The sequence below is a fragment of the Oryzias latipes genome, chromosome 10 (genome assembly GCF_002234675.1).
Source record: "Oryzias latipes chromosome 10, ASM223467v1".
Lineage (NCBI taxonomy): Eukaryota > Metazoa > Chordata > Actinopteri > Beloniformes > Adrianichthyidae > Oryzias > Oryzias latipes.
This window is the reverse complement of record NC_019868.2, coordinates 11,347,324-11,368,790: the sequence shown is the minus strand read 5'-3', so window position 1 is coordinate 11,368,790 and position 21,467 is coordinate 11,347,324. Positions and strand designations below refer to the sequence as shown.

The 21,467-nt window shown below is 43.1% G+C and overlaps 1 protein-coding gene across 7 annotated transcripts in view; it reads right to left on the bottom strand.

Annotated features, from left to right (window-relative positions):
* Positions 1–108: 108 nt before the first annotated feature.
* The window catches only part of dlg3 (discs large MAGUK scaffold protein 3), an 86,036-nt gene continuing 64,677 nt past the window's right edge, over positions 109–21,467 (bottom strand). For 4 of the 7 annotated variants that reach the window (XM_020706462.2, XM_011479974.3, XM_011479971.2 and 1 more), the window contains 11 exons: positions 13,509–13,623; positions 10,256–10,432; positions 10,079–10,154; positions 7,667–7,769; positions 6,271–6,312; positions 5,164–5,214; positions 4,981–5,082; positions 4,726–4,898; positions 3,067–3,176; positions 2,883–2,974; positions 109–1,607 (listed from right to left, as the gene is read on the bottom strand). In XM_020706462.2, the coding sequence (XP_020562121.1) occupies positions 1,501–1,607; positions 2,883–2,974; positions 3,067–3,176; positions 4,726–4,898; positions 4,981–5,082; positions 5,164–5,214; positions 6,271–6,312; positions 7,667–7,769; positions 10,079–10,154; positions 10,256–10,432; positions 13,509–13,623 (1,148 nt within the window). In that variant the 3' untranslated portion in view covers positions 109–1,500. Of the gene's footprint in view, positions 1,608–2,882; positions 2,975–3,066; positions 3,177–4,725; positions 4,899–4,980; positions 5,083–5,163; positions 5,215–6,270; positions 6,313–6,983; positions 7,030–7,666; positions 7,770–10,078; positions 10,155–10,255; positions 10,433–13,508; positions 13,624–21,467 lie in introns of all 7 variants that reach the window. The other 3 variants (XM_011479975.2, XM_011479976.2, XM_011479972.2) reach the window with 2 other exon arrangements.

Below are 21,467 nucleotides of genomic sequence, written 5' to 3'. Positions count from 1 at the left end.
TTCCTGAGCTGCTCCAGCTCACCACGACACTCCAGAGCTCAGCGCGCCGCCCCGTCCGTCACCTCCCAGCGACAGCATCATTAGGAATTTACAGATACACAAAGCCTCAAGTTTTACTCAAACACAGCTTTAGTGTTTTTATGGTAGGGGCACAATTCAAAACAGGTTATAACTATTTGACTTTAAGAACATCCAATACAATTGTTGTCTTGTTCTACCCGTTTTAAGATTGCCACAACAGCGGCAGATAGGACAGTACCATGTCACCAATCTTAAGTGAATCCTCTGGAAAGGCAGAGAGTGTAGGAGGGTGGTCTGCTGCTAAACAGGAGTTAGACGCCTTTGGCTGTCTAAATTTAATCCAGATTTAGAAATTACAGAGGATAAAGATTGAAAACAGGGAAGAGGAAAGGTGCCCACAGGGGTGAGACTCGCTTTAATCTATTGCACTCGACATCAGGCCTCCCTACAGCTGCAGGACTCAAAATAACGCAGAGAAAAATGCTCCTCTCCCATCTCATCAGCCGTTTGCAGCTTTCCTCACAGACAACAGGTAGTCACAAAACAGAATTTGTATTTGATGTAAGGCAGTTTGGTGTTTTGCAGAGAGCCCAGATACACGTCTCTACCTCCATCCTTCACAGAGCAGCTAAAAACCACAAGCAAAAAAAAAAAAAAAAACAAAAAAAAAAAAAAACAGAAATAAAAACCTCACAGCCCCCCAGATTGACAATTCTAGTGAAGTGTAAAATGTGTACTCTTAATATGCGGTAAAATCTCAGTAGAATTTTCTCATTTATTTTATGATTTTTTATAATATAAATGTAGAGATTCACAACACATTTCTTCCACTTGATCTGCCTTTCAGTGTCTTTATCTGCTGCGGCACAGACAACTGGCAGACAAACAGCAAGCCGGTTTGCGAATCACCAGTTTCTTCAGGCTTCTCTCCGCTCAGTATAAACAAGAGACAACAGTACCATCAGCAGGGCTCCATTTCATCCAGTCTGTTTAGAAAAGCGCAACAGAAAGAAAGCCAAACCTCCAGTCGGTCTTCAGCCCGTCTTTGAATACGACTCCAACATTTACAGTGTTCAAACTTGGTGTGATTTGTCTTTCTTCCCCGCCACCTCTTCTAAAATCCCCGTTCCGCTCATGTCCAGACTTCTGTGCATCATACAGATCTCCAGGCAGCCCCAGCTTACGACAGGATTTGTTCTTTTTTTCCCTTTTTGTTTTCTTTGACAGATTCCTTTGGAATGGCGTTTCTAGTCTTGTATGGATTTTGTTGAGAACTCATGCAGGGGTGTGCACAGTCACAGTAATGGTGATAAGACTTCTTTTTCATTTAGAGAGTAACATAATGATGACACTAAAACTTGATATGAAACATATCTGCAAAAAGGAGGCGAGGAGGGGGCTATGTGGGCGTGTGGTCGGGGTCTGTTGGGGGAGGAAGAGGGGGAGCTCTGCACTAACGCAGAGACAACGGCAGGGAACTCAGAGCTTCTCTGAGGAGGGGATCCAGATGTAGGGTCCAGACTGCTCCTCGATGATGAGCTTGATTTTGTTGTAGATCTCCTCTAGCGAGTCACCCTGGACAATAGCTGGAGACAAACAGGAGCAGAGGGGTTTCTTATGTTCATGTCGACTGCACTAAAAGAGATTCCAACTCTAAGAGGCTGCTTTCATTCTGAGCCCACCTGAGCTGAGGTGCAAACTCAACAAGTGAATCCTGTTCTGTGTTAACTAGTCAACCAAAAACTGAGACGTTAGTGTCAGGCTTTTTGAGTAGAAAGAGAAAATGAAACAGCCCACAGAGCGAGTCTGAAGAGGAGTGACTCATGAAAGCGTCTCCTTCATAAATGTGGTGTCGTTAGGAGGAGATGGCACTTATCACTGTCTCAGCTTTGGTGGACTAGCCAGATGCGTTTGCTGTTCAACAACAACCATGACATGAGCTGCTGCTGTCCACTCAATGACTGGATTCACATGCACACCATATTCTGAAGGAAGACATTATTGCTATTATTCTGTATAACATGCATGCTAATTCTTAATCTGGTTGATCGAGGTAGAGCTGCTTTCTCTTATTCCAGTCAGGAAAATACCAGTAGCTGTGGTTACATGTGCATAATAACTTTGATCGGATCAAAGATCGGATAGGGATTGAACTGTGTACATGAGCCTGGAAAAACTTGATCCGATTATAACAGACGTTTTTTCCACTTTCAGTCGGGAAAAAAATCATTTTTAACATACGGAGAACTATCCACAATACCGGAAATGAAAAAACACGGTTCTCCTGAGTTTGGCAGCTCGCTCACGCATAGCGGCAATCTCGGTCGGAAAGAAATTTGGATCTGAATGAGTGATCGGGGTAGAATATTCTGAACGGAACGTGATGATTTTTATTCTGATTACTTTTGTCCATGTAACTGCAGCTATTGTAGAGATGCTTCTATTCTTTGATGTTAAAGCAAAGACATTTGGAGAAAGTTTCTTTGCATTCATTTCACATCACCATAGAATCAAGTTTTTGATACAGAATGAAGTAATACTTTTTTTTACTGGGATAATTCAGCCAAAAAATATGGAGAGTACTTCTATGAGTCTTCTGAGGACAAAATAGTCTTACAAACAAATTCTTGGGAAAAAATGGCGTATCCCATCTTTCTGGTTTAAGTGGGACGATTTTATTCTGTAGACGACCAAACAAGCTTCACATTGTAGTGTCTTATTTAGGGTATGAGCTTATGTGTATAACATGGGAACGCATTAATGTAGTCAGTGAGAAAGCAAACTAAAGTGTGGAATTCTTCTACATTTCCTGCCTTAAACTTGTTTTTAAATAAACACTAAAAACCTTCCTGCAGTCTTACCGGTGAAAAACTCTCCAAAGTCTTGCTCCAGCTTCACTGCCTTGTCAAAGACTTTGTTGGCCTGGTCGTACGTCTGCCTCTTGTTCATTTCCCTGAAAAGACGTGGTCACGTTATTTTCAAACTTGTAAACACAAGCACACACACTTGAAAATTTGTGTTTTCAGAGTAGATAATCGGACTCACATTAGAGCTTCAATGGATTTTGGTTTAATAAAGATGGCGATTGGATAAAGTTGTGCTTGCTGCAGTCGTTTTATGGCATTTCCAGACACGTCCAGGATGCAGTGCTTCCCCTGGGAACAAACAGTCATCGTGGTCAGATCAGGTCAGATCTTCAATCCAGTTAGACGATGGAAGCTGGTCTAAGGCTAGGTATACATTGGGTGTTTGACGTGCGTTTAAAAAACACGCCAATCGTAGGTTCTTGAACGTGCGTTTAAGATGCCATCCATCACTACCAAATCAGAGTCTCTGACTGGTCAAAGTTTGACCTGTTTGAACTTTCAATGTGATTTTGTATGTAGAACCCAAAACTGGTAGTTAAAAGCTGCATAGCTAGTCGTGAACGTGAGAGCTTTGAACACAGAAGGCTGATATGAGCATTCACAGACTTTTATTGGGAGTTGCCACTTGAACACGCGCTGCAGAGGGCGGCATAAACTAGGGCTGTGACGATAACCGCATCACCGCACGTTTTTTTTTTTAAGTTTTGCATATGGCGCGTGAATGGAGCTATAATAAACACATTAAACACATTCATCTTTCCTGATAATTGACTTTTTCTGCTAGTCCTGTGTTCAGACTTTCCTTCTTTCTTTCAGACCGTTTTCTCCTTCTCTCCCACCGTGCTCTCTCATAGGCGCGCGCTCTCAGTGCTTCCGCGCTGCACGTGCCAAGCGGCTCCCTTTACACACTGGAGTGCGCTTTCAGAAGCACACAAACTCATTCTACAACAGAAGTTTTCGTCTCGCGAGAAATTTATGACAAATTTACTGCGTTCTAATTGTTAATTTACATTGTATTCATTTCCGTTTCAAGAGGCGTGCGTTCTTAAGGGCGCACGACAGGGCCGCCCACCGGAGGATTTTGTGTGTGTAGGGGGGGGGGTTATTAGGGTTCACTTCACTCCAAACATGAACGCGCACTGTTAGATTTCCATGAATATCACGACATGTTTTGTTTGGGAACTATTTTTTGCAGCGTAATGTTACGTGTCTGTATAAACAAAGGCGGAGCCTCGTGCCCCGTGTTCTTCATGGCTACCGGAAAAGTGACAAAGTGTCGGCAGTCTGTTCACTGGGTAATATTTAATATTCTGAGAAGATGTGTGTGCCAAAGAGCACAGGTGAAGGCTCGCGTGCAGCTAGAGAACGGTCCGCTGCAGAGGGATCAACACGCACCCCCAACACACATGTGCGCACCTTCCTCCTACGTACATGCAGCGCTGACCCACACAGTCACAGTCAATCCACAACACCTATATGGGCTTTATTTATAGTTAGTTTCTTTAGTTTGGTAGTAGTTAGTTGTTACTGTTATTTTATAATAAAGAATACTACGTTGTAATTGTATTTATTTCTGATGCGGCCGGCGAGGGATTTTTTGGGGGGGGGGGCTGCGGTTAACCGCGACACCGCGCCCCCTGGTGGTTCATCACCGCGGTGATGAAAAATCCGACACCGTCACAGCTCTAGCGTAAACGTAGTCTGGAAAATAAAGTGTTGGTTTTTAGGGAAAATGAGGAATGTCTACGCATCCATTCTAATGAGTAGTCTGCTGGGCTGTCATCAAACCTGCTGTGATGAACAACATGAGGGAAAATGGCGGGAGTCGGATGCCTACCCTTTCAGCCACCGTTCGGACAGACAAGATGCTCGTCCCATAGAGGTTCTCATTAAACTGGCCGGCCTCAATGAACTTATTATCCTGAATGTCTTTCTCCATTTGCTCTCTAGAGGCCACAAAGTGGTAGTCCTGGCCATCCATCTCGTTTTCTCTCCTCGGGCGGGTCGTATCTGCAGAAGCAAATGGGAGGAGCTTATTTTGGTGGCTGCGATGATGTTTAGAGCGCGGTGGTGCTCAGTGTGAAAAACTCACGGGGTACACATGAACCAAACTTGTGGGGGAACTCTGAGATGAGGTCATCATTTACTCTGTCTTTCATTGGGCCCAAAATGATCACAGGCCTCGTGTAGTGAACTAGAAAACAACAACGAGTTCAAAGGGGATAAAACAAAGATGCAAAAACCAAATGAACTGTAGAAAAGAGATTGGACTCACTTTCCTGTCGAATGACTGGCTCATAAGAAAGAATAGTATCTTCTTGACCCTCTGCAGGAATATAAAACATGACATTCAGGGAGAAGAATTTCAAAGATTTCACTTTCTAAGTTGAGTTTTGGGCTGGGCACAGTTTCTACATGACAAAAATAAAAAGACAGAACTTAGAGATTCAACAAGGTTTAAATCACTTTATAGTAATTCCCATTCAAAAAGATACTCGATTATAAAAAGTCCTAAATATTAATGTCAACTAAACAAAGCTGGAGCTACAATTTATACAATTCTTATATTTAAAGTGAAATAAAAAAGATGTTTTCTGCTTTAAACATAAGAAATTGTATTAAAAACATGTCTATGTCAATGATTGGATTTCTTAAAGTGTATTTTAGTCAAGTTGATTTTTGGAACCCGGCCCTACCTGACATACTGAATTCAGACACAAACGTTAAAATGTGTGCAATAATTAATGTTTCAAGAGTTTCATTGTACATTTAGAAAAGTGTGAGAATTTTGCTTTTAAGATTAAGATATTAAATGAAATGTAGGTTTTTTTATGAATAGGGGTGTAAAATTATTTTAACAACGATTCGATTCATAGTTGATAAATATCTGGGTACTGAACAGTAAAGGTGACGTTTTCGCGATTCCTTGTGTTTCTTGCAAGATAATCAAGTATAAATTAAATTTGTGTACAAACAAGTAAATTAGAATTAATTAGGTAACATTTTTAGCTGTGATCACATGTCTGCTTTGATGGTCGTTTTTATGTTATAGTAAAATAAACCTACTGTACTGTACCTCAATCTAAATAGTATTTTCCAATATTGATGATAATCGATTTATTTCATTTTAAAAAGGATTTTATGAATGTTTAGGTCGATTTGATTCCAGTAACTTGCCTCAGACAGATCGATCTGGTTGGATTGTAGGAACAGAAATCGATTCATCAATTAGGTCGATTAATCGTTACACCCCTATTTATAAACTAAAAGTATCTCTTCTGGTGGAATAAAACTGAAGTTCTTACGATGTGTGTTCAATATTCTCTTGCCTTTGATAACAAAAGGTGTGAAGAGCAAATGTTAGCAAAATTCATGGACTCACTGGAACTACTTTCACTGTCGCTTGTGTTGGACGTCAGGCATTCTGCAAAAACAAGAGGAGGCTTTAGCTCAAGCGCTCACATTCACAGTCACATCTTACTTCTGGGTAAAAACTATCGGGAAAAACATCCTGTTCTTCAACAACTGACTTCAAAAAGGGAGAATAAAGAAAGCAGAAGTCTTGCTTGTTGCGGCAGCCAAGGTCTTGCAGTATGGGGGAAGTGGTTTTGGGTGCAAGCAATAGGAGTTGAAGTGTTTCCTGTGGAAGTATCCCAAATGAGGCACCATTCTCTGGCCTGTGTGTGCTACTGCTGGCTCTGTGCCTGTGGCGGCTGATGCTATATTACAGAAAAAACAAAGAAAGCATATGGCTGCTACGCTGTCCTGGAGCTGGCCGACTCAGGGGAAAAGGAGGAAAGAGTGTTTCCAGCCAAACAGAGCGACACTCTGCACTGGCGACAGATGTTTCACGGCTCTCTGTGACCTTACATGACAAAACTCCTTCACAAAAGGCCTCTGGAGACAATCCCAATAATTGCATTGCTCACTCCTCCTCCCCTGGGTGTGCATCTTCTGCATGCACTCTGAAGCTGAGTAGGAATGTGAGGAAGCTCTGAATGTGTGTGGTTTATTTTTGCATTCTCAGCTGGGTCTGCAGTGACAAAGACTTTCCTCTAAGGACAGCTGCTTGACACAGTGGAACCACACACTTACTCAAACTCTTTGATCCATAAAAGTCATCGCTTAACCCTGGGAAGTCCTAGATGTCCCGACAGGTGAGAGCAGAAACCAAGAGAAGAAAGCAGACAGGAAGAAGAAGAAGAAGAGGTTAGTGAGAGTCGGGGGCAGAGGAGGAGAGGAGTGTGGGGCTCACCAGGCCTGCTGACACACGATGCTCTTGGACCCATCAAGCCTCTCTGTTTGCTTAATCCACTGCTTTTCAATGACATGTACCCAAATCCATTACAAAGGGATTGGGATCTGTTGAGCATTAAAGCTTCAGTCTGCTTAATGAGATTTTTCTTCCCACTGGCTAGCGACCCCCCCCTCATAAATTGCTAAGGAGTGGCATCGGCGCATTAGAAGGCCCGTGTGTCGATGCAGCCGAGAGCGTGCAAACACAGCTAGACGGCGCTCTGGAGCCCAGAGACCGATGCAGTCACACCAAAGAGGGACCCCCACACCTCCAGCCTGATGGCGGCTTTATTTTCTGCATGTTGGGTGTCTCTCTGAGTTTGTGAGAGGAGGGTGAGAGTGTTGGCGTCACAAAACATCCGTGGAGGTGAGTGGAAAGATGAAAGTTGAGACAGAACGAAAGCATGAAGGGAAAGGCAAGAAAATAAAATAGAAGACAGAAGCGACAGCCCCCTCCCCCCCATCACACAGCTGGTACTCACGTTCTGGATCCACCTGCTCATATGCAATATTCTCCTTGCTCTTGTAAAACGGGAACTTGCGTGAAAGGTTGAAACTTTTTTTGCGCTTTACTTTGACTGGCTGCTTGTTGGTGTGCAGGTGAGAGAGGGGGAGGGGGCAATGAGATGAAAACAACAAAAAAACTGGGTTTCAATGAAGGTACTCCACAATCATGCAGAAAAAAAACACATGAAATGCCAACAATGCACATCAAATAATGAGAAAGACAAAGGTAATGGGTGAAAACAAATGTGTGGGAAACAAGTCTGTTAAACAAATTCAAGTCATTTTGTCTGTTTTTTTTAGGATAAATGCAGGATTGCAGTTTGTTCTGAACTCTTAAGCTGCGTTCACACTAAACCCGATTTGCGTGGCCAGATTCAGTCAATGATCACAAGAGATCAAGGGTCCTGCAGCCTGATGTGACGGTCAAGTGCAGCACTCTGCCAAAAGGCATGGCAAACATTTCGGACACACGCCGAGTATCTGGCAATACAACTTCAAATATATGAACCTTGGCAAAGAATTTGCGTTGTGTCAACCAATCAGGAACTCAACTTTTGACTGTGACGTGGTCAACAGGTGGAGTCCAAAACCAACATGGAGACCAATCTGATGGTTTCTCCTGAACCTCAAGATACCTTCCAACTTCAACATACCTTACACGTCAGAGTCGTCCTTAAATTTGGTTTTTATTTTTTCCTCCTCGTATTAATGCGGGACAGCAAGTCACCAAACTGAGTCACTGGGCTCTAGACTACACTTTTGCACTGGTATGATCGGTGTGCTGAATTTATTCTTAGTTGCACCAGCATTAAGGTTTGGTACGACCACGTTTCCTTAACATACAGTCACTTTTCTTTTTAAATCGCTGTCTACATCCACACAGATTTGGCTTCCTGCTCTGCTCCATTCTGATGCATCCGCTTGTAGATGAATACATCCATGTCCGACTGTTTTCCTCGTCTGATCTGACATCTGGATCTAAACTGTACAGCTGGATAGCTCTGATATTGCATGTAAACATAGATTTTATGAGACATCAGTGTGGGTTTACTCAACGCCAACAGTCTTGTCCACAACTCTGAAGGGGTTTTCTAATGAAGTCCAGCTGCTCTGCAGAAACTGTGTCCTAGAAAATGACACATTTTGGGCTAAAAACTGCATAATAGTTCAAAGACAACTAGGAACGCTTTTACATTTGATCAAAATATAGTTGGAGTGGAAATTTTTAAATGCTACAGAGCTGACATTTAGAACAAAGGTTTTGTGATTAGTACAGAGCTGATCCAGCATCGCTTCATAGTCGTGTCCTGAATGAAAAGATTCTTAGACAGAACCAGCTACTGTATGTTCAGGTCAGCAGAAACATTCATGTTTGTTGTTTCCAAATAACTGTCAGAAATGATGGAGAATCATCCCAGCAGAGAGGTTTCTTCTTTGTTTCAATTTTTTAACACTTCATGTGGATTTCTGAAAATTACTTCTGTTTTTTGAAACATTTTCTTTTTTTCCATTCTCTTATTTCTTTTTTTCATTGTTTTGGTTTGTGGAATTTTGTTTTAATTTCTAGAATAAAAACTTTTATTTGTTTTGTTTTTGTAATTGTTGTGATCTTTATGTTTCCCGTAGAGGGATTTATGTGATTTACACATCAGGGCCACCGTAGTTAACCCTTTAACACAAATAATGTCACAGCGACGCCTAAACAACACAGGCTTTTTGACGCGGTGAAAAGCAACCTTTCTTTCAGACTTTGCACCAATATGCAACGTTACTAATACAGAGTGCTGCGGTTCAAAGCCGCTTTTCTCCACGGCAGAATCAGCTGACAGACGTTGATTATGTAAACAAACAAGGCAGATCCTGCAGCAGAGGGTGAAGCTCACCGTTCTGGGAGTCTCTGAATGATCTCATGAACCCAGACATGGAGACGCTTTTGTAGAACTCTTTAAAAGAAATCAACCTGATCTATAAGTTACATCCATGTTGTCCATAAGATATAATCAATGCTTCCATGTAGCAATGAGGCTTAAAACTGGACAGTAGCTCCTCCCACTTATACATGGCAGGAGTTTATGAACACATTTTTGGTAAGTGTTCAGCAGCAAATTTGCAGTGCGTCTAAACAGATGGGGAGGATGCAAATTAGCCTTGCGAGTGGTGCTCAGTGTGAACGCAGCATTAGAAATGAGATTTTTTTCTTCAGAGTCTTTAGAGCTTCTGCAAACAGAAACCTCAGAGCTCTTCGCCTGCTTCAGTCTGCTGGTACTGGTCTGTTTCCCACATTCAGGGGGGGAGGGAGGTCGGCCATCGCCCTGGGAGCCCAGCAGCAGCTCAGCTGACATCTGCTCGGGTGCTGGGGCAGGGACAAAGTGGCCTTTTCCACTTACCCTGTTAGATTCAATCATGCCTGTCCTGGCGTGGAACTTGACGGTTTTTAATCTGGCACGCTCCTTCTTCTCCACTCTGTAGAAGAGTTTTTTGTTGGATAAAAACAGCCATTTACATCACCGCTGAAGACATATGGGGGAAAAAACCTTCTAGCAATAAGAAAAAAGGACAGGTACCTCTTCTTGCTTGGAATGACCCCAATCTGCTCACTTTCTCCATGAGGAGTGACGAGTCTCGCCTGCCACCACTCATCATCAGATGCATTTATGACATGAAGGATATCCCCGTATGAGAAGCTCAGACCTTGGCTGGGCAGGCAGCTGTCCCTTGTTCTATCATAGTCAAACAGAGCTCTACAAAACAGAAAAAGGTTTTAGATTACTCTCCTTGTTGGTGTGAAGTGGGCTGTGATGAGTTCCTATTGAACATCTGTGGAGTTTGGACGAGAACTGAGGCTTCCAACGATCTCTACCTGAAAATGCTCCTTTTTCTGAGTTTTTTTTAAGAAGGTGCACTAATACGAATTATACCATAATCCGGGTGAATATTCGATTCTGACTGGCTGCTGGGTGTGGATTCAAAAGAGATGATGCACAGTGATAACCGCCAGCTAAAAAAGAAGTTCCAGTCACATAGCTTAAATGTTGTATATCACTGCGCTGGCTTCTATAAAACAAACTTCAGCTTCAAAGCTTCATCATCTGGACAAAACCAAGCAGTAGGAGGTGAACTTTCATTCTAAACTGATGCACCACACAACAAATAGTCCACTTTTTGTGAAAAAAGCAATCCAAACCGAAAATAATAACATGAATTAAGGACTTAAAATTGGTTGAATATTTATTTCTTTTGTAAGTGACCATGGTATAAACGGGTTAATGGCCTTTGAGGTGTGCATTATCAGAAATTAACACACTTCGCGTCTGTTTAGGTTTCCACGGCGTGCGTTAATTTCTGATAATGCACACTTCGTCGGCCGTTAACCCTTACATAACGCTATTGCATGTTGCATAGTTTCATGTCTAGCTGGACACCCGTTCATAACTGGAGGCATTCAGTCCTGCTGAACAGATTCCCTGACGTATGAGAACATTTCTACCGATGTTGTGGCCTTTGCTGTACATCCTCTTATGTTGTCAGATTCCTGCTGAAATGGAGAACTGAACTCTTATTAGGCCAGACTTTAGTGACGAAGCTGTTGGGATGCAATCAAAAGAAGCATTTGCTTTGTGTTGCTAACGTCTCTGGTATCGGCTGCAGCCGTCAGACGACACATTTCCTGCTTTAGCATGTTGAAGTACCTTGGAGCGTAAAGGCATGACGCCTTCTAAAGGGTCCACCACCAGCTCCACGCCTCCACATTCCGGAGGCTGGGTTTGTTGAATATGGCGGCAGTCACTTCACTTTGCTAAACAGACAGCTTTCACGGCATAACTGCCGACTGAGTCACCTGCACATGAGCAGGATAGGCCCTACAACCCCCACAAAAGCCCCCCCATAAGAGGAGAATGACTCAGGCTGATGAGAATAGACTATACCTGCTATAGTGGGCTGTGTAAACGGTTCAGAATAACTCACAGGATGTTAACGGAAGTCTTTGAAAATGAAATGTTTAAATGCTTCATTAAAATGTTGTTAAAGAAAGACACTGTTTAGCTAATTGTTCACTATTCTGGTGATTCTGCAGGTGAACCAGTGACAGTTCAGGTCCTCAGGATCACATTGAACACTAGCTGCTTCTCCTTCAGTCTTTTGACACGAAAACAGAGTAAATTCCTAACTTTTTAGTAGACTAATGACATCAGGCCAGGGGGTTGATATACACCATTAGTCTCCAGCTTTGGTTTTTGAGATTCAGGTTTCCCAGTTAACCCGTCCTTAGTTGCTGCCGATTCTCAGAATTGGGCGTGTTCAGTTCATCAGGATCTGGAATCACATGATCTGGGTCATGTTCAGCAGCTAGAGCTGGGTTAGCCAGAAAAGCAGGAAAAGAACCAATCACAGAAACGGAAACCTGATGAAAGAACCGTCACTGCAGGAGGAAAGTTTACCCTAATGCTTTAACAGCATGGATGCAGCCTGGAAACACTCATACCATAACAAAACATGTTTGTAGTATAAAGTTCAAGACTTGTTAAAGTTAATAAATACAACAAAGCTGCTCAGTGAAGACAGTAAAGTTTCCAGCCTTTGTTTCATGTAAAGATAAAATGAAATCAATATTGTGTTTTTGTTCCAAATGTTTCCAAACTTTCTACTGACCAACTCCATCCCTTGATAGATTGTCCTTCATCAGAAAATGTGCTCAGTAGCGCTGTGGGATTTTTGATCACCGCGGTGATGAACCGGCAGGGGGCGCGGTGTTGCCGTTACCCAAACAAAACATGTAGTGATATTCATCGCACTCTAACAGTGCGCGGTCATGTTTGGTGATACGGAGTGAAGGAGAACAGTAATATCCCCCCCCTTTCCCCCAACACAAAATCCTCCGGCGGGCGGCCGTGTCGCACACTCAAGAACGCACACAGCTTGTTATGGAAATGAATACAATGGGAATTACTAATTACAACGCAGTAAATTTGTCGTATTTCCTCACGAGACGGAAACTTCTGTTGTAGAATGAGGATGTGTTTCTGAAACCGCGAACGTGCGTGTAGGTGTGTGTGTGAGTAGCATTGACAGCCGCGCGGCGGCAAGAGGGAGAGAGAGGCTCGGCACAGGGAGTGAAGGAGAACAGTATTGAAAGGTTTCCCCCAGAAACCCTTGAAGTCTGAACACAGGACTAGCAGAAAAAGTTAATTATCAGCAAAGATGAATGTGTTTAATGTGTTCATTATAGTTCCAATCACGCACCATATGCAGAACTTTCAAAAAAAAAAAAAAAAACTTTAGAAAATACGTGCGGTGATGACCATATCACCGCGATGATGTGGTTATCGTCACACCCCTAGTTCTCAGCACTCAGGTGATGGGGTTTCACCAGTCTGCTCACCTGAAGCCTCAGTGTGACTGTCCTTTTGGGCGAGCAGAGGGGTGCCACCTGCTTTAATTCCTAAATGAGCCTACATCCAGCCTGATAGCTGCCCCAAATCAAAACTCCGGTCAGTAGGACAAGCCCCGCTGTCCGTCTGGAGCCAGTGACGTCAAGGTGTCGAGCTAATACAGAGGAATTCCTGATTGTCAGCTTTGATGATGACCAACCTCTGCAGCGTGAAGACAAAAGTGCGGCTTCAATAGAACGCTTTAGCTGACGGCCTGTACCGTGTGTGAGTGCTGGGAAAAACGTGTGCAAACAGGCTTCGCTCTCCCCCACAAACAGGCTGAGGTGTTATGCAAGAAACGCTTATTTTAGCTGCAGATCTTAGAATTTGGAGTGCTGAGCGTGGCTATGTGTGTGTGTGTGTATGTGTGCGTGTGTGTTGCACATACCTGACATAGAGGGAGCGCTTCTCACTGGTGCGCAAGGAGCCCGAGCCTGAGCTCATGCTGCTGTTCATCATCTGCTCCCTCAGGTCGTGGATCTTGGACTCAAAGCGACTATATTCTGCACCAGAGGAAACAGACGGGAGTCTCTTAAAAACAGCCTTTAAGCAAACACTGAAAGAAGCCTCGTCTGCCTTTCCCTACTGGAGTACGCTGAACTGAGCTCCAGCAAAGGGGGGAAAGGTTCATCTCATCCTTAAGCTGATTAATGACCCCAGGAACAGATGGTTTATCACACATCTACCTTACACATTCAGTAATGTCTCTTGTCAGATAATTAATTACACAGATTAATGAAGATCAGCGTACGCTGTTTAGAGCACTTTAAAGGAAAGGGAAGGCCTCTAACAATTTCCAAGTGCAATGACCATTTTTCACAGGTGTAATTCCAGCTGCAGCTCAGCAGCAGGGATGATGTATGAATCCACCTGGACCCCCTCATTAAGATCGCTCTCATTAGCCCGCTGAGCACAGCGTGCGCCGAGTCCAGCCGCTGCACCACAGCACGCAGGTAGACAAACAGACGGGCAGAAACAGGCGCACCAAGCCCCTGACGTTTTTACACTAAGACAGCACTGCAGCCATGTAAAAACAACACAGATTTATCTTTTAAAATGTACTACTCTGCTCCAGCAAGAGATTTACATTTTCTGTGATTCTTGTCTTACAAAATCTTAAGATTAAACCCGATTAAAAGGGATATCTAGTAGAGCGCTACCTGACAACAAAAATCGCTCTTCATTGGGCATTTCAAGCTCATCTAAAGCAACACATCTATTCAAATGCAGTCTCTGTAACTTAAACCACAGACAATTTACATGGCATTACTGTTATTTTCAACATGACATTTTCCTAAAAAGTTGTTGGCAGCTTTATTGACAGTTCCAAACTTGTAAGCTGCAAATGTCTGGAGAAAAGAAAAGAATGTGTGTGATTATATCTGGCTGTGCCATTGTTCATTTCCTGGCTGGCAGGAGGGGGATATGCGAGAAATAATGCGTGTACAAACTGATGAAAATCTGATCACCAGCTGAGAAATCAGCGGATCACTCCTGAATGAAAAGTGTAAATGTTTCCTGTAGCACTACCTGTGTGGATGTAGAGAACAAAATCATGTCGCTTCCTTGATTGTAATTAACATATTTAAAAAAACGACAACAGTGGAATAGATTGTCATTTAGATGAATCCTGATAGAGTCTGCTCTAAAATCAGAAGTTAACTATCCAAAGCATGGTGTCACAACCACAGATCAAAGTCCGTACTCCTACATGAAGGGCTGGAAAGACAAACATCTCTCGTCTCCAATGAAGCCAGTTCCAGCTCCTGCTAAATACTGAGCAGGTGCAAAAACAAGTTCCAACTCCCGCTGATTGAATCCTACAGAGAATTCAAAGCAAACATGTCTGAGGTTCTGGCCTGGTGACACGTCTCCACCCTGTTCTACGCTCAGGGTTAATACAATGTAACAAGGTGACGCTGCAAGGAAGGTAACCAGACACTGCCTGGCCATCCGTAACCAGGAACAACCATCTCGCATCTGAGGAAAAAGCTAGAAGAAAGGAAAAAAAAACACAACAAAAAAACCCCCCCCCCCACAAGATACAAGTAGCAGTTTGAGCGAGGAGGGGCTCTGGGACTAGACAAAGAGTAGCTAAATACAGAGAACTGACTGAACGGTTGGCTGAACAGCACTTCCAACCTGAATGGCTGCTTGTGAGCCCATGAGATAACACCGGTCCTATCGGTTCTTCAGGTTTACCTTTTCACATTCCTTATGTCTGAATGACTCAATGTTGTGGACATGGAGGATGACCAGAAAAAACCCACAGAACTACAGCCTGGGGAAATGGCAGTCTATTAATCATAATTAAACTTCTCTGATCAGAGTGTCAGATTGAAGGGATTTCTGAAGCACTAAAATCATTCATAATAAGATCTTCCAGTAGGCAATACTCATGAATGTTCATATGATATTAAAAAAAAGGAACTGTGCACCTACAACACTAAAAAGCAAGGAATAGCAGATTATTTTAGAAGTCTTAACTCTCAGGTCAAAGGCATTTTCCCCATCCAGACTGCTTTAACAAGTCATGGAGTTTCAAAATTATTCGCTTCAAAAAGGTGCAGTGCCAAAAATACAAACTATTTCACAATAGAAGAATCATTAAGTGTCACCATGCAGAAGGAAGCATGGATACCCATCGTGTTGCCATGACAGCAAACCTGACAGTCCACTGTACTAAAGTCTGTTAATGTTGTGTCGGGAAAGCTTTATACGGTCGGACCTTGTTGATGTTTTTTCCTCTTTTTTCTCATCCCTTTTCTGCAGAATACATCCACACTGCATCCAGACAGTTGCTCTGGGCCCTTTGGGGTCACAGCAACCTCTTTATGGCTCTTCTGAACACTCTTATTTGCATCAGATTGTTTTAGAAACTAGCTGGAGCCAATACTGAAGGCTGTAGGTGACAAAGATAAAACACCCCTTTGAAATGGACTTAGTCATATGAAGCAAGTTGAACCAAAACATTGTAATAAACCAGTGCAGTGATCTGAACATCTAGATGTACAGTTTTGTTGTTGGAAAATAAAAGTCAAACAACAGGAAGAAGCGATGCAGAAGGAAGCTACTGTTATTAAGTGTCAGTTTGATGTTCATGAGCATTAAATGCATTTAACAATAGTGGACCAGGAATACGACATAAATCCATTTTAATCTTTGAAGCCTGCTTATTGAAGCCACATTACAGGGATAAACATGAGCAGGTAGCAGTGCAGAGGGCTGTACTGCTGCTGAAACCGGTTAACCAAACCTGCTCACATAGAGGCAGAGGAATCAGAGGAGGTCTTTCTAAAAACACAAGCTTCTTGTTTCCAGTTGGAAGGGTTCATAGATGAGGGCCCAGCCATTTCCAGGGACTGCACTGCCCTCTACACAATTGAAGATCCTTCTATTGCTCAGTATGAGTGCAGGGTTCATTTGAATAAAACTTCTTGCATACAAGCTACAGATTGCTGTGTTTAGAGTCAAATGTTACAGTTTCTACATTAATTTAGCACCTCTCAATGTGTTCAAGAATTGATTTCTTATCAATTTAAACCTTTTGATTCGAGCTTCATGTTTTACATTTTAAAGAAAAGACCCCACAGATTGGGCGCATGCTTGATCTGGACATAACTCCTAATAATTTTACAGAACATTCTATGACAGGAAACTCCTGGGTGCTTTAAAAATCGGTTTTATTCTCCTAAGTTAGCCTGTATTTTTAGGAATGACCCATGGGAAAAAAGAAGACAGCTTCCAGAAACTGGGCCTATTCTCTACCTCACTCTCTCCGAGTGTCCTCATTAGTGGGACAGCATTTTTATTTTGGGGAATATTGGCTTTTCTTTTGATTCAGTTATGCAACACGGTGGACATGTGCTTGAAATGGGGCCGAGTAGCGTTCTGTCGGACAGTCGGGCTAGTCCATGCTAACGGGGTGAACTCCAGAAGATGCTGTGAGCTAATAAGGGTTCAAAAGAGCAACATTAAATCCAACGTCTTGGAGTGGAATCATCTTTCTTGATGAATGGGCAAAATAGTTTGCAGCCATACTCCACCTCACTATTTGCATGATTAGGAGCTAAAGACCTGGGGCCTCATTTATAAACGTTGCGTACGCACAAAAGAAGGCGTACGCCACTCTCTACGCAATAGTTGAGATTTATAAAAAGCAAACTTGACGGGAAAATGTGCGGTCCTTCACGCAAGCTCTGACCCAGGCGTACGCACAAAAAACGGGTGAAATGAGAAACGGCGACGCCGTCGGCAGATGGAAGAAACACGTGAAAGTGAAAATGACAATACTGCCTCACAGAAATAACATGAAGACTTCACAAAGCAAGTCTTACAATTAACAGCCTACACGAACACCCGTTGGACCGATCAGCAGTGAAACAAACAAAAAAAAATCAAACGAAAATTACAACAGAAATTCAAATGAACACATATTTGCAAAAAGAAAAGTGAAATATTTTCTGCAATATTGGCATGTTGTGCAATTCATCCTCATAAATAATATATTTAACAGAACGAAATAATGTACAAAACTGACATTCCCGTCAATGTGTCCGTCTGGCGGAGCAGATATAGGTGCAATTAGACAGACAGATGGATAGATAGAGAGAGATGCATTAATTGTCCACTAGGGAAAGTTGTTTTCATAGTAAAACATTTCTTCATAAGCTACAGAATTATGGTATTCATGCATATGCCTTTAGTTTGTTTTATTTTTGATGAAACAATGTATGGCGTATGTCTCGACCATTCAGAAAGCAACAAGAAATTAAATTTGCGCTGATCAATTTCCCATTTCCACGTCGATTATTACCGACGTCTGTAGCTTGTCAGATGTAATTAAATGGAGGGAAATAAAATGCCCCATCACAATGCGTAATGACGCACAATGGCTGATCTTGCGCTCTTAGAAGATGTGGCAAATGGAAGAATTTGGAGTGAACGCATCTTTAGACAGCAAGGAGACTTGTTGGCAAACGAGGACGAGTGGCTTATGAGCCGGTTCTGACTTCCTCTGCGGGCTTTTGGGGGTGTGTCACCCGGTGCATCTGGCGCGTCGGTGTCCCCCTGCGCCTCAGTCACCACTCCACTTAAAAGGGATTCCCCAATTATTGCCGCCAGTCTCTCATCAGGAGGGGTCAGCTCCGGTGTCCCCCCCCCCCCCCCACACACACACCCGTGGCAGACACGGGTGTGTGTGTGTGTGTGTGGGGGGGGTGTCAGCGCTAGACGTTTTTTTGCCTTGACTTTGATGTCCGACCTTTTCTTTTTTATTTCGGCCACGGTCCGAGGTTGTGAGGCTGCAGCATTTACAGCGTCTGCCGCCGTCTGCCACTCACGTGCCTTTTTTGGCATTAGTAAGGCCACACTGCGCCCTCCAAACAACATTATTCTCCTCTTTTCCACCTCGCCAACAATAACTTCTACTTCACATTGAGTGAAGTTACGTTTTTTTGATTTTCTCTCCGTGTTTGGCATGGTTTCGCAATCAATGAATATTCATTTGTGGGCGTTTCACGGACTATTTATGGGCAACTATAGGCGTGTCATGAGGCCGCAAAAGCTGCGCAGCATTTAGAATTGGTTGTGATTTATTAAGAGAAAGATGCGTAGGATGTGCGTGCGCACGGTTTTATAACTCCGAATATTTCTGTGCGTACGCACATCCTCTGTTTCACCCGTACGCCACTTCTGACGCAAATCCTACGCAAAGTTTTATAAATGAGGCCCCTGGTGATGATCCAGAAAGCCACTCAAGAGTCAGCTGACCCTCCTGCTGCAGCTTGTGTACCCCGCTGTGGCGTCTTGTAGTACTAGGAGCTGGACTTCAATCAGAGCTCTATAGATGCCTGGTTCCAAGCCCTTGAGGAAACTCTCCTGGGCAGTTTGCCTGGAACAGCCAAGTGCTGATCCTCTAAAATTTCCCGCTTCTAACAAACTTATCCTTGTGCAGCTTACGGGGCGTTTCTACAAACTCAAAACACAAATGGTCACACTCTAGGAGGCTAGCAAAATTACTGACCACACTTTAGGTCAGACAAACTAGAGGAAGTTAATCATTTGCAAACACTTGACGTGGTAGTTTAGAGGGGTTAAGAATTGTGCACATGCAGACAAGTCCTCTTCCCTGAGTAACAAAGGGGGCACACAGCTGAAAGCAACAAGATATACAAAACAAAGCTTCCCTTCAACTAACCACATCATTATTGAAGATTCTGCCTGAATGATCTGGCATGTGGGACAAAATGAAGTCACAGTGCCAAGTGTTTTCATTTTCACATGGCAGGAAAAAACTAAACCTACAAAATGCACAGATCTCTCATCAGCTAAGCCTTTGTCTTAGCCCTGGATCAATTGACAGAACATTCTGCTCATCAGTTGTCCTGTGTCCTTGAACTGCTGTTGGACATTTGAAGCTGTTCTTATTACCAGGGGGACAAGCATGGAGCAAGACTGACAGCATGCCACAGCGCATGCCCCCTCACATTCCTTCCACAGTCCAACCGGAGAACTCAGCAGAGATATAAAGCTAACAATATCCTCTGGTATTATTCCAGTGATGCACAAACATGGCTGGACACACATGCAACACACCGACTGTACCAAGGTAGCTGGGACAGAAAGTCAGGCTGGTGCTGCCATGTTGTTAGCTAAACGCCGGCATAGAAACTTGACCTGCGGTCAGCCAGTGAAGAAGAGAGGTGAAGGATAACAGATGTAGGGTCAATGTGAGACCGAGGAGGCAGCTCACACAGGTGAGGTCGCTGTGCTGACACACACCTGTCTGTCTGGCCACACCTATAAGCTGAGGCTACCTGAGAAAACTCAGAAGCTGAAGTTGAATGGGTTTCTTCTTTAAATGGGTGCAGGTAAAAACAGTTCAACTATCTGTACAGTTAAAAAATGGTTTCAGGATTGAATAGACATCAGGATTTTTTACAGGTTAATTACAGTTTGAATCAGAGCAGACGTGTTTTCCTCCTTCTCTCACGGTGCTACCGGAGACCAAATACAGGTTACTGATAAAAGTCACACAGCAGCGACTCTAGCATGTTCTGCCATTTTCTCACGACGATTTCTCGTCTCGTCTCACCTCACTTAAATTAAACCCGCAGCCGGTCGTTTCTTCATCCAGTCATTAGGAAGTTCATGCGGCTCTGCTGTTGTTGTATCCGAGCCCATCCCCCATCTGCTCAGGCTGGTAGACAGACATTTAAGTTTGGTCGCTTTCCACCTTCGCTTTGCGCGGGATTTCAACTTTCCACCCGGAACTGGAGCGCCTACTTCCAGCTTACGCTCGTCGTGTCATCTCTGCTCAAGTCGTGTCCACCAACAGCGGCTTCTCGTCAGGGCTCAGAGTTTGAACACGGAAGGGCAGCAGCCTCCGTTCACCCGCCTTGCTTTTGGCTTAACTCTTTAGCTTGCTGATCTGAGCCGCCCCTGAACCTGAATGTACTATAACGTCAACCTTTCCAAGTCTCCGCCCCGCCCGGTTACCGACGCCCTCGTGCAGAGCGAAACTGAAGCATCGGTAAAGGCGACTCGAAAAGTTCGGTACAATACTTTCATTATGTCAACTCATGTAGTAAAATATTTACCAAGCCATAAAGACACAGATTCCACGGATCGGAGCATTTAAGAAGCACATTTCCCAGAATGCAATATGCTCTTGTATTTTATTACTGTTATTAATAAAAATAATTTTCATATCCGCCTTTTATTAGGAGTGATATATTTAAAATAACACTTTCACCCGCACAACATTCACATTTCAAAGTCTAAATGTAACAATAAAATTGTCCTAACTTTAATTCAACTAAGGTCATTTATGCCTTCAACCATATTTTATACAGGATGCTTTCTCCTTGTTGCAGATTACTTTGACTTTTGGTTAAAGAATAATTCTGTGAATTTTGAAGTTGTTAAATTAATATAAAACAATTTGTGCCTTTTAATACCAATATTAAGTCTCACTGTGATCATCAAAAGCATTCCCAGTGGTCTTTCAATTATGATTGGGCTGTTTTTAGCCCCAAAAAACCTGCATTGTTTTTTTATGACAGCGCAGTAAGCGTGTGCTCATTTGCCATCATCCTTTTGTTTACACTCTCCCCCACTAGCTTACAGTTCACGACTCCAAGCTATTATTAGCGATGCAACAAAAATGTCAAACAATATTGGAGCTTTCCAGCCGTACAGTTTTGAGCCAGATGTCAGCTCAGACAAACAAAGACGTACATGGATCTAGTCGTCTACAAGTGGAGGCATCAGAATGGAATGAGCAGGTAGCCTGTGACCTGCCGTCCGTAGTTTGTGTAGTTCATTTGAATAAAGAAATACTCTG